The sequence below is a fragment of the Dendropsophus ebraccatus genome, chromosome 2 (genome assembly GCF_027789765.1).
Source record: "Dendropsophus ebraccatus isolate aDenEbr1 chromosome 2, aDenEbr1.pat, whole genome shotgun sequence".
NCBI lineage: Eukaryota > Metazoa > Chordata > Amphibia > Anura > Hylidae > Dendropsophus > Dendropsophus ebraccatus.
In genome coordinates, this window is record NC_091455.1 from 158,245,632 (window position 1) to 158,260,199 (window position 14,568).

At 46.4% G+C, this 14,568-nt stretch overlaps 1 protein-coding gene across 1 annotated transcript in view; it reads right to left on the minus strand.

Annotated features, from left to right (window-relative positions):
• The window catches only part of LOC138784192 (sodium-dependent neutral amino acid transporter B(0)AT3-like), a 138,162-nt gene that overhangs the window by 77,101 nt on the left and 46,493 nt on the right, over positions 1-14,568 (minus strand). The window contains exons 4-9 of the mRNA XM_069959702.1: positions 11,137-11,271; positions 8,916-9,097; positions 6,398-6,508; positions 6,136-6,248; positions 2,464-2,592; positions 2,224-2,380 (exon numbers count right to left, since the gene is read on the minus strand). Coding sequence (XP_069815803.1) covers positions 2,224-2,380; positions 2,464-2,592; positions 6,136-6,248; positions 6,398-6,508; positions 8,916-9,097; positions 11,137-11,271 — 827 coding nt within the window. The remainder of the gene's footprint in view (positions 1-2,223; positions 2,381-2,463; positions 2,593-6,135; positions 6,249-6,397; positions 6,509-8,915; positions 9,098-11,136; positions 11,272-14,568) is intronic.

Here is a 14,568-nt window from a genome sequence, read left to right on the forward strand (position 1 = left end):
GACTAATACCATCACATACTCACTAACACCACCGCCGCTACTAAATAACACCACCACATACTTACACCACCGCTGCTACTGAATAATACCACCACATAATGACTAACCCCACCGCTGCTACTGAATAATCCACTGTACACAGATCACTATCACCTCATACAGTCATATAGAGGTAGCCCCAGCTCTACACAGGTTTTATACACTATATACATTACAGTGCAGTTATATCAAGTGACTCACAGGGGACGTCTTCTCTGATCAGAGTTGTTTTCATTTTCTTCTCCAACTCTCCTGGGCCATTATGAGAACTTCTCCGAGCCACGAATCCACCGAATCTGCCAGACAGACATATTAAGCTCCTCACTCTGGCACCATTCTCATCTACAAACTGCACATCTGTATTGGCCCCTTTATGCCCTCATTTAGTGGGTAGGCTGACACTATGTGATTCCCCCTTATAGTATAATCCCCCCTCTATGTAGCCTCCTTATAGGCCCCCTCTCCCCCTATGTAGTCCCCTTATAGATGCCCCCCTCTCCCCCTTATTATAGATGGCCCTCCTCTCCCCCTTATTATAGATGGCCCCCTCTACCCCCTTATTATAGATGGCCCCCCTCTCCCCCTTTCTGATAGATGAAGCCCTCTCCCCCTTCTGATAGATGGCCCCCCTCTCCCCCCTTCTGATAGATGGCCCCCCTCTCTCCCCTTATGATAGATGGCCCCCCTCTCCCCCCTTATGATAGATGGCCCCCCTCTCCCCCCTTATGATAGATGGCCCCACTTTCCCCCCTTATTATAGATGGCCCCCCTTTCCCCCCTTCTTATAGATGGCCCCCCTCTCCCCCCTTCTTATAGATGGCCCTCTTCTCCCCCCCAGTGCACAGCAGATAAAAAAAACAAAAAAAACAACTCACCTGCCACCCGCTCCCCCATTGAACCTCTCGCCTCCGACTCTTGCTGTCCGCGGCTGATGTGCGGCTGCCGGGGGTGTCCCATCCTATCCCCGGCAGCGCGCGCATCAGAGAGCTCCCCGTGCGCCGGGGCTGGGACTTCCGGCAAAGGAGCGTCTCTGACGTGCGCTTCCTGTGCCGGAAGTCAGGGCTTGAGGCTGCACAGGGAGTACACTGATGCGCGTGCTGCCGGGGATAGGACGGGACACCCCCGGCAGCCGCACATCAGCCGCGGACAGCAAGAGCCGGACTCTTGTGACCACAAGCAAAATAATGCTTAAGGTCACAACAGAGTACAGTGGCGAGGGGGGGCCTTGCGGGCCCCCCCTCATGGCAGGCCGGGTCACAGCGGCGACCGTCGCGACCCTGGTAGCTACGCCCCTGACTCCGCACCTCACACCTGTCCTAACCAAGGTCTGGTTGCTGAGTGTTCAGGGGTGGGTGTTATCACTCCTGGCCACCATGACAAGTACCCTCCAAAACACCAGAACCCACCAGTTGGCCCAACATCAGTACCAGCCACCTGGGCCACAGCATGTGCACCCATATGCCCAGTGATACCTCAGTGATAATTGTCTGCTTACAGCCCGACCACCACTAGTGCATTTCTTGGCACAGGATTTCTACAGGACCTGCCTCCCCGTCTAAGATGAAGGGGCAGGGATCTCAGGAGGGGCAGTGATTCCCTGACATGCCTCTTTGACTCTACACTGGGGGGATATAAAGCAGATTTTATCAGGATGAAGCCACAGCGGAGCATACAGGTACTGAGGTACTCTGCAGTGTTGTAGGTGAAAATTCCCTTTAAAGGACCCGCGGTACTGCAGTTAAACAGCAGTTTAATAGCCTGTTGACAGCAGCCACATGTGTTAACCCAACATTACTCATTTATCAGGTAACTGATAATAATCAAATAATGGAAAGTGCCTGTTAAATCATCGCTCTACCATTAAAATGTAAAGGCAATTTAGAGTAGCAGATTTTAAAAGAAACAGGGGTAGATTTATCAGAGGGTGTAAAATATACACTGGTATAAACTGCCCACAGCAACCAATCACAGCTCCTATATCATATCAGAGCTGATAGCTGAGTTGTGATTGGATGCTTTGGGCAGTTTACACCAGTGTATATTTTACACCCTTTGATAAATTTCCCCCATAGTACTCAGTACATGGGTGGATGGGAAGCAACTAAAATAATAACCACATATACATTAGGGCAACCAATGATTACAACTTGAATGTAAATTGTAAATGTATTCTAAAAATATAACCTGATCAAGAAATTCTTTCAGGTTGCATTCTTTCATTTTTAAAGGAAAAATTCTTTCTGGGTAGGTCGAATTCAGAATTTCAAAGGACTCTTTGTAGTTATCTCTTGTAATATTCAGTTCACTTAGATCAAACTCATTCATTAAGGAGACAATATTCCTAAAAGAAAATAACAAAATTAATTTTATCTAATATAAATGTCACATATTTCCTAGACTGGGTGTATAAATTCACATTGTTACCTGTCCAAGCATTGCCAGTAGTTAGTTTTTGCTTTAAATCCTAAGATACTAAATATTGGAATGGAAGCATATAGTGATGACATGCTGTTGATTACGGCTATTGTCACAGCATCCTTTTCACAATCATTCCTAGAGAGAAAAAATAACTGTTTATTATATGTTTATTCATAGTTTTCAGATCTCTACTAGAATTTAGAAATAGAATGCTTGACTTTCTCCTAGATTTAGCAATACGTATAAAGGTAGAGAACATCTGGTCATACAAAAAAAAACAAACATATATAACAATTAATATAAAATATACAGTATATAAAAAATACATTTTCTGATTATTGCATAGTCCTCTCTGTATGATGAATTTATTGGTAAAGACATTACTGGCCTTCCTGTATTAAGTGGCCTATATACAAATGAAGCTTTTATCCATAGGATAGGAGATAACAAGCATTGGTGGGGGTCTGAACTCTGTCTTTGTCAATCCTGAGAAAAGGGGACCCTGCCAGAATAGAGCAGTAGATAACACATGCACATTGTTGCTCTATTCATTCCTAGTGGAGACTATAGAGTATACTTGGATATTTCCAGCAGGTCCAATAAATAAAAAGTGGAGCAGTTAGGCACATGTATGTCCCACAGCTCTATTCTGATAGGAGACACTGGTCCCCATTCTTGGGATTTGTGGGGGCTCTCATAGGTCAGACTCCCACTGTTTATCTTGGCATACCCTATCCTAGGGTATAACAAGTTGATATGGGAATACTTTAAAGCAGTTAAGTTAAATGAGTTTTCCATTAAAATAAATAGGTCTAACTGAGACATAATCTGAAATTAAATTTTTTTACATTGTTAGAGTAGGACCCAGCTTTACTTGATTTTCAGGTTCCTAGAAAAGCTGAAGCTTTGCTCAGGCCTCTCTACTTCCCATTAAAAGAAACCAATGCCAGTTGCAATGGTAATAGTGTCGCTATTATTATTGTGATTTTTCAACATGTTGAAGCTGACATGTTTGTATGTTATCTAGATGAAGCACTGGAGGAAGGCTGGCCCTCTCCCAGTGGGAGGACACCACCACCCCTCTATGATGCGGCTCCATTAGAATGCCCGGGAATAGAGCTGCGCCGTACCTGGGCCCCGGCTGCGGTGTAAAAAAGGGACCGCGGCTCCAGCTTCCCGCACCGGAGCCGTTCTATCCATGTGAACATCTGCTGGTACATTTGCTTTAAATTATGTCTGGGTATTGCAAGTCAATTGTATGAACTGTCATTTTGCTTGTCACACTGCCAAACATTACTAACCCTCCACACACAGTAGTAAACCCACTGGTCAAATATTAAAGGGGTTATCCAGCGAGAATCTTTTTCTTTGAAATTAACTGGTTTTAAAAAGTTATATAGATTTGTAATTTACTTCTATTTAAAAATCTCAAGTCTTCCAATACTTTCCAGCTGCTGTATGTTCTGCAGGAAATGTGTTCTTTTCAGTCGGACACAGTGCTCTCTGCTGACATCTCTGTCTGAGTAAGGAACTGTCCAGAGCAGGAAAGGTTTTCTATGGGAATTTGCTGCTTTACTCTGCCGGGCTGTAGTGTAGATACTTGAAAGAAGAACTTCTTATACTCAAGTATATATATGGGCTTTGCATATATGACCGCCTTCTGCCCCACTAGCTCGGAGATTGCTAGGTAGGGTAGTATGAGTCCTAGGTCTCTGTGTCTAGGTTGAGCTCCCACAGAAGATTCCCCCAAGTGGACTAGTGTTGTCAGTAATATACGTCGGCAGTTAACCGCTTTGTCTTACTGGGGATCAGTCCCTCTTCCTCTCTTCTAGGGGGTGACTGTCCTGACGTTTTAAGAAGGTCCACGGCATAAATAGGGGTGTCCCAACACACGGTTACCCCCATTCTGAAGTTTGGGACTGCATACTAGTGGTCTTAAGGCCCGATATTGCTTGTTTAGAGGAGCAATATCGTTCATATTCGGCCGATATCGACCGCTACGAACGATATTCGTCCCGTGGAATAGAGTGCAACGATCAGCCGACATCGTTCATGTCGGCTGATCGTTGCAGTCGCTTGTTTTTCAACATGTTGAAAAACAAGCGACTGATATAGCAGTGATCTGCTGCCGTCGCTCCATTGAATAGGAGCATCGGCAGCAGGCGCTGCTGTATCCTATGGGCTGCCCGGACGATCAGCGATCCCCCGGGCAGCCCCCCCAGCAGCTCCCCGCCGCCCCTCCCGCACTCACCCGCTCGCTGACGCCGCGTTGAATAGCGGCGGCAGCGAGCGGGGAACGAGGAGCAAACAAGCGCTAATAGCGCTCGTTTGCTCCTTCAAACGACTCGTGGAATAGGGGCATTAGACTCCACTCTGAACTGAACTCAACTAGGTCAGAACCTAAACTCTAACTTATCTGCAACTCCCACTAAACAGGAAACCCCTATCCTCTATATGGTTATGTGACAGGGAGAAGAGAAAAATAGAGAATAAAGTGTAAGGGCCCTATTCCACCGGACGATTATCGTTCAGATTATCGTTAAATCGTTCAGTTGAAATGTAGTTAACGATTAACGACCGAAATCGTTGATCGCTTTATAAGACCTGGACCTATTTTTATCGTTGCTTGTTCGCAAAACGTTCCCAAATTGTTCAGATTGAATAAGACATTGTTCGGTCGTTTGCAATAGATACGAACGCAATAGCGAATAAATAGCGAAGAAAAGCGATCGCAATTACGATCATAAGTAACGATTATCGTTCCATGGAAAAGAGTGAACGTTTTAAGGTCTTTTGCAATAGCGGTCGTTTGAGATCGTTAATCGTTAACGATTATGCAAACGATAATCGTCCGGTGGAATAGGGCCCTAATGCCCCTATTCCACGAGTCGTTTGGAGGAGCAGACGAGCGCTATTAGCGCTCGTTTGCTCCTCGTTCCCCGCTCGCTGCCGCCGCTATTCAACGCGGCTGCAGCGAGCGGGTGAGTGCGGGAGGGGCTGCTCGGAGGATCGCTAATCGTCCGGGCAGCCCATAGGATATAGCAGCATCTGCTGCCGATGCTCCTATTCAACGGAGCGACGGCAGCAGATCGCTGCTATATCAGTCGCTTGTTTTTCAACATGTTGAAAAACAAGCGACTGCAACGATCAGCCGACATGAACGATGTCGGCTGATCGTTGCACTCTATTCCACGGGACGAATATCGTTCAAAGCGGCCGATATCGGCCGAATACGAACGATATTGCTCCTTTAAACGACCCGTGGAATAGGGGCTTCAGTGTCTTGTCACTTACATAGCTAAACCTAAACACTGCAGCTGGGCAAAGGGGAGAGTGAGACACCTAGAGGCTGGAGTGGAAAATCACAGCTCCCAACTCTTGGTGTGACACTTGACACTTTTCTGACGGGCAGTAAAAAGCTTAGTGACCCTCGTACTGGGACACTACACCAGTATATCACAACCATTTTATTTTGCAGAATATATGTTATGTAATTCGAATATCGTTACATTTTATTTCTCTGGAAATGGAACCCATGTCTGGTACCACCTTAACTAGGCTTTAAGAATCCATATTTTAAAATTTTCTTTCTCAAAAGAAAAGCATACATAATTCAAATAACAACCTACATGTATTAAAATATCATATCATAAGCAAAGACAACCAAAAGTTGCTTACTGTTCTGGGTTGTAACTTGAAAATGCAATTAAACCTCCAAAACCCAAGGAAAGGGAAAAAAATATTTGAGTTGCGGCATCCAGCCATACTCGTGGGTTCTTCAATATTGCTACCTAAAGAAAGATGAAAATTATTATACTGTCCTATACCTAATGCTGTATGCATCCTATGAAATTTAAATATCAGTGTTTCTTCAAATAAATGGGTACAGTGCTCTTCTAAAAGTATATAAAATCAGTAGCTTCTTATAATAATGACTTACATCAGGAGTAAAAAGATATTGTAATCCATCTATGGCACCCGGTAGTGTGAAACCACGAATTAGGAATATTGTTAAAACAACATATGGGAAAGTAGAAGTAATATAAACAGCCTGTAAAATTAAAAAGAAAGAAACAATAATTGATAGTAAGTTACTTATCTATTAACCCCTGAATTGGCAGAGAGCGTCTATTCTGGCACAGTCATCCCATTACCCATGCAGGGGCTTAACTAAAAATGGCTGGGCCCCATAGCGAACTTTTGATTGCCCCCCCCCCTTCCTGGCTGACCTCTAAGCCATCAAGTGTAGTCATAACTTCATAACTGCAAGGGCTTGTCAGGAGTGCCTGTAGTAAAAGGGACATTTGCGGAACCTGGGAGGCCCACTCGGCCACCTGGTGCTGCAAATTATGACAGCTCAGGGGTAGAGATGAGCGAACCTGCCGAGGTTTGGGTTCGTATGGACCTGAACTCTCGGCGTCTGATTCCCGCTGTCAGCAGCCTCCGTGAAAAGGGTGGATACAGCCGGAGGACCGCCTGGAAAGCTGGGATACAGCCAAAGCCATAGGCTGTATCCCAGTTTTCCAGGCGGTCCTCCGGCTGTATCCACCCTGTTCACAGAGCCTGCAGACAGCGGGAATCAGACGCCGAGAGTTCAGGTTCATACGAACCCGAACCTCGGCAGGTTCGCTCATCTCTACTCAGGGGACCCAGTGTGTTGCAGAAGCTGGTCATCGGGCACTGTAGCCACTATGGCTACTACAGTGGTAGTTTCACCCCTGTACCCATGTATACAGCTTTATAGCCATGAATGTGTAAATGTATATAATCCATTTATTCAAAGGAATCTGATGAAGAATAAAATATATTATATTATATTAAGACAATAAAAAAACAAAAACACGCATTTCGGCTCTTTACCTAGCATCATTGTCAGTAGGGATGGTCCGAACCGAGTTTGGTTCGGGTTCGTATGAACCCTAACTCTCGGTATTGATTCCCGCTGTCTGCCCGCTCCGTGGAGAGGGTGGATACAGCAGGACGACCGCCTGGAAAACTGGGATACAGCCATAGCCATAGGCTGTATCCCAGTTTTCCAGGCGTTCCTCCTGCTGTATCCACCCGCTCCACGGAACGTGCAGACAGCGGGAATCTGATGCCGAGCGTTCGGGTTCATACGAATCCGAACCCCGGCAGTTTCGGACCATCCCTAATTGTCACGTCTATCATATAAAGGTGCCCATACACCTTAGATTTATGTCAGCTCGCAGCCACTCGCAACAGTTTCAGATGTTGGTAAAGCTGTGTGGCGGTGGTGATTGCTGTCGGCCGTGAAGGGAAATCATGGCCGAACCCTTTGTTCTGAGAGAGATAAGCCACATATATGCATAACATGCAAATAGCTTATGTACAAGGCAGTGACATCACAACCAAGAGCAGCTGAAAAACAGCAATTGTGGTTAGCTCACCAAACCGACAATGTGCACTGGGTCCTATGTTGAAGCACAGAGAAAAGGCAAGCTGGCCGACTCCCAATAACACGTGGCAATGTAATGAAGGATATTCCCCAGCTCCAAAGTAAGTAAAAATCCAAAAACATTCTTAAAAAAACATTGATGTTCACAAGAAAAATAACCATTTTTCTTGTGAACATCAATGGTTTTTAAGAATGTTTTTTAACATGTTCAAATAAAGACTTTGGATTTTTACTAACTTTGGAGCTGGGGAATATCCTTCATTACATTGCCAAGTGACATCACAACACTAACAAACATTTTACCACAATAATATATTCTCATAGTCCTCTCAAAGTCCATACATCTGTTTCACACACATATTGAGGCCCACAGTGTTCACAGTCATTGGAGTTAGAGGATGCTGTAACTAAACCCACAACTACCATGTCTTTAGTTCTTCACTGGTCTAAGTAACAGGTGACAACTGCCTGTAGTTTTAGCCACACACAGTACCCTCTTTCTGCTTGTATCTGTTTATATAACCTCTCTCTAGACTCTGCAACAACTGATTCATATTACCGGTTTAACTGTATGGGTATGTTCACACTGAGGAATAGGCAAGAGAGTCCGCCTGTAAACTATGTTCAGGGCAATGCCTTATTGTGTTCAATGGGATTTCCGCTCTGTTGTTTACTCAGCGGAATTTACGTGTGGTATGTTGTGCCGCAGATCCACTTTTCGCCCCAAAGAATTGACTTGTATTTCTCTAGTGCAATCTGCCCAAAAAATTGACAATAGCAGTCATTGGGACTTTGAATTTTCACTTTCTGCTCAAATTCCACACCTATTTCGCCAGAGCTGAAGAAGAGGAAATTGCAAGCCGAAAACTTTCCCCTTTAATTCCTCTCCTATTCCTGAGTGTGAACATACCCTAATAAAAAAAAAACTATTTAGAAAAAAGAACAGCAGTAACCATATTTACACATGCAAGCAGTTACATTGGTAAGGCGTGGTAAGTCTTACCCCCCCCCTACAGATGTACAGCGGTCAAGAGTAACTTACCTTTCCCGTAGATTTAATCCCTCTTATAGTACATAAATACACAGCTCCCCAAGCAGCTGCCAGAGAGAGTACCATCCACCACTGTAAATTCCCATTGTCTTTTATAGATGATGTTATATTCAATGTTTTTCTGTACCAAAAATAATTAACTGGGCTACTCTGGGCACACTCTTCTTGGTCACCTAGAAAATCAGAGTGACACAATTTATTTATAAATACTCTTCTTACTTCTGTCCTCTGCTCCTTGTAGCCAGAGTTGGTCAGGATTTCGAAATCAACTGGACAGGCTGCCTATATAAGTTACACTCCCATAAAGGTTATCCCACCCTATTAAGTAGTTTAAATACATTGTCCACAAGTTTTACTAAATTAACAGCAGTAAATTTTATTAAATAGGAAAGCAAAGGTTACTCTCCTGTTAAAAACAATTCGCTCTAGTACTTAATTTAGTCTTAATTTATTGTTCCTGCAGTGATGATAGGGTGAACAGAACATGTATATGACTGCTGCAGTCAATCAATGGCTTTCAAGGTGTTACTGGTGACGCCACTTATCTCTCAGCTAGAGATATGGGTGTTGTGACGCCAGTGCTTTAGTGTTGTGACTGGCTGTACTCCCCAAATTGGTTGGTAACCTGCATGGCTGTGATGGGTCCATTGGGCTCTTATCACAGTAGTCTTGAGTGGCAATTGACCCACCCAGACTATCGGTACCGCCACCCACAGAAAGGGGAAAAAAGGAGTGTCGTGGATGTGTATAAGTGCTGGTGCAAAGTTAGAGATGACCCAGTGATAAAATAGAAAAGCTTTATTGTGCAGGTGTATAGGTGCTGGTGCTGGTGCAAAGTAAGAGATGTCCCAGTGTTAAAATAGAACAGCTTTACTGTGCAGTCTCTGAGTAATACAGAACACTTTGGCAGCAAATAGATAATCTTTGTACAGTCAATAGTGCTCAACTGGGTCTGTGCTGCAGAGATACTTGAAAGTGCTGAATATAGTAGAGGTAGTTGTAACGGTGCTTGGATAGTTCAGAGTAAAGTGGAGCACCGTGGAGTTTGTCATGGGAGTCCCAACCCAAAGTAGTACTGTGCTCTGCTGGAACTTTAGAGAAATACTTGAGATTTGAGAGTGAAAAATTTACTTGTACCCGTGTTTAGACTAATATCTGACTACCTTCTGCCCTACAGTGTCGAGCTTCCCATCCTAATAGGGTGATACAAGCCCCAGCCGTGGTTATCTAGGTGAAGTTAAGTGTCCGAGGGTGTCATGGTTTCACCTGCACTACGAAATATAATACGTAGAACTTCTGGTATCTTTGTTCTATCTAGACTAGTTCCTTTGTATATCAGGGTACTGCCCTGCACTTTGTAGAGAGGTTCTCGGAGTTGGCTGGGTTTATCCCCGACTTTCTCCCTCTGTAGTGTAGCACTGCATCGTGGAAATAGTTGATAGACTGAAGAAATTGAGTGTCTCTGGTTGCTTCATACACGTGTCTCAACCAACTCACTAACACACTGAACTGTCCCAGACAAGGGTCCCTGGCTTGGCTACAGTAGGGACATCTGCTCTGTGTGTTCTCCTCCCACGAGAAACTGAGTAAGACTGAAGTTACACTTCCTCCCACTAAGTGACTTCCTACTGGGATGTGTAAAAGACCCTGTTAGTGGTGGAAAGGAGTGTGTGCAAAGAAGAGAAGAGAAAGGATAGGTCAGAAAAGAAGAGTATCTCTATTTGAAAACAGAAGCACATAATATATAAGAAACAGTAACCCTTAGCTCACTTCACCTATGAAACAGAAAAGAGTTTACATACAAAGCACTGACATCTAGTGGTTAAATCATAAACTACCTTCATCACCACTTAGCTTTGAGTAAGAGGCTTTTTGCGACAGGTGTGAAACCTGAAACACCTGTGGTGGTACACCACATATGCTAGTATATTTTATACTTTACATGTTTATTAAAAGTTTTTGAAAGCTACATTTTAAACTATGCTATTTTAAACTACGCTGAATTACGATATGGAACGCTGTCTTATATTTTGTTTGTTATTAGAATTGGGGTTAATATATATATATATATTAGGAATATTATCTGTGAATTGACATAAAAAGTTAAAAGAAATATTCATGGAAGAATACTTATATATATTTATGCCTGATTTACAAAGCTAAATCATAAATATTGCTTTGTATCTTGGAGGGTGGCATATATTGTTACTACCTGTTTGGTTGAGCATAGGGCAATAACTCCAAGGAAGTGGGTCCTGAAATGAATTGAAAAAGTACCAAAGGATCCAAGCAATAATAGTATTATAATACACTCCGACCAGAAAGGAGACAAGAAGCGAAACAACACCTGCAAAAGAAGAATAAAATACATTGTCAAGACTTATGAAGAACGAAGTGGTACAATACTAATATGTCATCAGCATGAAGAAATTTTATCTAGTGTGTATTTGTAAAGAGCTTTATTGAAATTTTATTTAATTACTTTATGCTGCGTTTACACGGAACGATTATCGAGCAAATTTGCACGATAACGATCAAATTTGAACGATAATTGTACGTGTAAACACAGCGAATGATCAATCGACGAACGAGAAATCGTTCATTTTGATCTTTGAACATGTTCTCAAATAGTCGTTGGTCGTTCACAAAAAATTCGCAGATCGTTCCGTGTAAACAGTCTTTAAAGCAGCATATCAGCAGGTTCTGCCGAGAGAACCTGCTGATATGCCGCAAGAGCCCTTTTACCTGAGAAGTTGATAGCAGTTAGAACGGCTCCTCGGCGCCTCTCCAATCTTCCTAAAATCGCTAATTGCCCCTATACAAATTAGGGGCTAAAGAGGATTTGGGGCATGGCCTGGGTCCGGGAGCATCACTCCGTCCCACCCAGTCCGCCTTCTCCTGTGCCGCCCCCTCCAAGTCCATTTCACCCAGCATAGCCTCCTCCCGTCCCGCCCAGTCAGCCCCCCTCTGTCCCGTACCCCCGCCCCCTCCCCTGCAGTCTAGCTCACACAGGCAGCATCTCCCCATGCTGCTAAGCCAACCCCCTCCCTTGCTGCCAATGCCCAGCCGTTCAGGACCCAAGCACAGTAGGGTGCTCACTGCTACATTTTGCATATAGCAGCAGTGTGATCGGCGCTGGGAGCCTGGGTTGAGCTGGATGGTAAAGCTCAGCCTGGCGCCCAGCGCCAATCGCGTTCTTGCTATATGCAAACTAAAGCAGTGAGCAGTATACTTTCCTGATCGGCATTCAAGCGCCAGAAGAGTGTCCCCTGCACTGTCCCACCAGCTCGGCCTGCCCCCTCCCATGCTGCTGGGCTGACAGCCTGCTCCCAGGCCCGGACTGGTAATCTGGCAAGCCGGGCAAATGCCCGCTGGGCTGGCCAGATTACCAGTCTGTGGGCCGCCCGGGCTGCATAAAAAAAAAAATCACCGCCGCGGCCCGTTTCTCTTTCCGGTCCGCTTCTGCCCGCTCCGGTCACTGCAGCCCGCTCTGTCCGCCACCTGTCACCGGATCACAGCCTCTGCCCGCTCCGGTCACTGCAGCCCGCTCGGCCCGCCCCTGACGTGCTCCGCTAATCCAATCAACGTGGAGCAGCGTGTGGCCGCTGCGGCCGGCCGTGGAACGCGCGTTACGTGCACCGCAGCGGCCCCACGCTGCTCCACGTTGATTGGATTAGCGATCGTCAGGGACGGGCCGAGCTGGCTGCAGTGACCGGAGCGGGCAGAGGCTGTGATCCGGTGACAGGAGGCGGACCGAGCGGGCAGCGGTGACCGGAGCGGGCAGAGGCGGGCTGCGGTGACCGGAACGGGCAGAGGCGGGCTCCGGTGACAGGAGGCCACAGGAGCGAGCTGCGGTGATAGGAGATAACAGGAGCGGGCTGCAGTGACCGGGGGCCATCTATAAAGGAGGGGGGAGAAGAGAGAGTGGGACATCTATAAAGGAGGGGGGAGAAGAGAGAGGGGGAAATTTATAAAGAAGGGGGGGAGAAGAGAGAGGGGGCCATCTATAAAGGAGGGGGGAGAAGAGAGAGGGGGGCCATCTATAAAGGAGGGGGGAGAAGAGAGAGGGGGACATCTATAAAGGAGGGGGGAGAAGAGAGAGGGGGACATTTATAAAGGAGGGGGGAGAAGAGAGAGGGGGGACATCTATAAAGGAGGGGGGAGAAGAGAGAGGGGGGACATCTATAAAGGAGGTAGGACATCTATAAAGGAGGGGGGACATCTATAAAGGAGGGGGGAGAAGAGAGAGGGGGCCATCTATAAAGGAGGGGGGAGAAGAGAGAGGGGGGCCATCTATAAAGGAGGGGGGAGAAGAGCGAGGGGGCCATCTATAAAGGAGGGGGGAGAAGAGAGAGGGGGGACATCTATAAAGGAGGGGGGAGAAGAGAGAGGGGGGACATCTATAAAGGAGGGGGGAGAAGAGAGAGGGGGCACATCTATAAAGGAGGGGCGAGAAGAGAGAGGGGGCACATCTATAAAGGAGGGGGGAGAAGAGAGAGGGGGCCATCTGGAAAGGAGGGGGGAGAAGAGAGAGGGGGGACATCTATAAAGGAGGGACGAGAAGAGAGAGGGGGCACATCTATAAAGGAGGGGGGAGAAGAGAGAGGGGGCCATCTGGAAAGGAGGGGGGAGAAGAGAGAGGGGGGCATCTATAAAGGAGGGGGGAGAAGAGAGAGGGGGGACATCTATAAAGGAGGGGGGAGAAGAGAGAGGGGGGACATTTATAAAGGAGGGGGGAGAAGAGAGAGGGGGGACATCTATAAAGGAGGGGGGAGAAGAGAGAGGGGGCACATCTATAAAGGAGGGGGGAGAAGAGAGAGGGGGGACATCTATAAAGGAGGGGGGAGAAGAGAGAGGGGGGACATCTATAAAGGAGGGGGGAGAAGAGAGAGGGGGGAAATCTATAAAGGAGGGGGGAGAAGAGAGAGGGGGGACATCTATAAAGGAGGGGGGAGAAGAGAGAGGGGGACATCTATAAAGGAGAGGGACAAGAGAGAGGGGGACATCTATAAAGGAGGGGGGAGAAGAGAGAGGGGGACATCTATAAAGGAGGGGGGAGAAGAGAGAGGGGGACATCTATAAAGGAGGGGGGAGAAGAGAGAGGGGGGACATCTATAAAGGAGGGGGGAGAAGAGAGAGGGGGGACATCTATAAAGGAGGGGGGAGAAGAGAGAGGGGGGACATCTATAAAGGAGGGGGGAGAAGAGAGAGGGGGACATCTATAAAGGAGGGGGAGAAGAGAGAGGGGGACATCTATAAAGGAGGGGGGAGAAGAGAGAGGGGGACATCTATAAAGGAGGGGGGGGGAGAAGAGAGAGGGGGCCATCTATAAAGGAGGGGGGAGAAGTGAAGGGGGCCATCTATAAGGGAGGGGGAGAAGAGAGAGGGGGCCATCTATAAGGCAGGGGGAGAAGAGACTGTATGAGGTGATAGTGATATATGTACAGTGGAAGTTATTTAGTAGCAGCGGTGGTGTTAGTCAGTATGTGATGGTATTAGTCAATGTGCGGTGGTATTAGCCAGTGTGCGGTGGTATTAGCCAGTGTGCGGTGGTATTAGTCAGTGTGCGGTGGTATTAGTCAGTGTGTGGTGGTATTAGTCAGTGTGTGGTGGTATTAGTCAGTATGTGTTGGTGGTGTTAAAC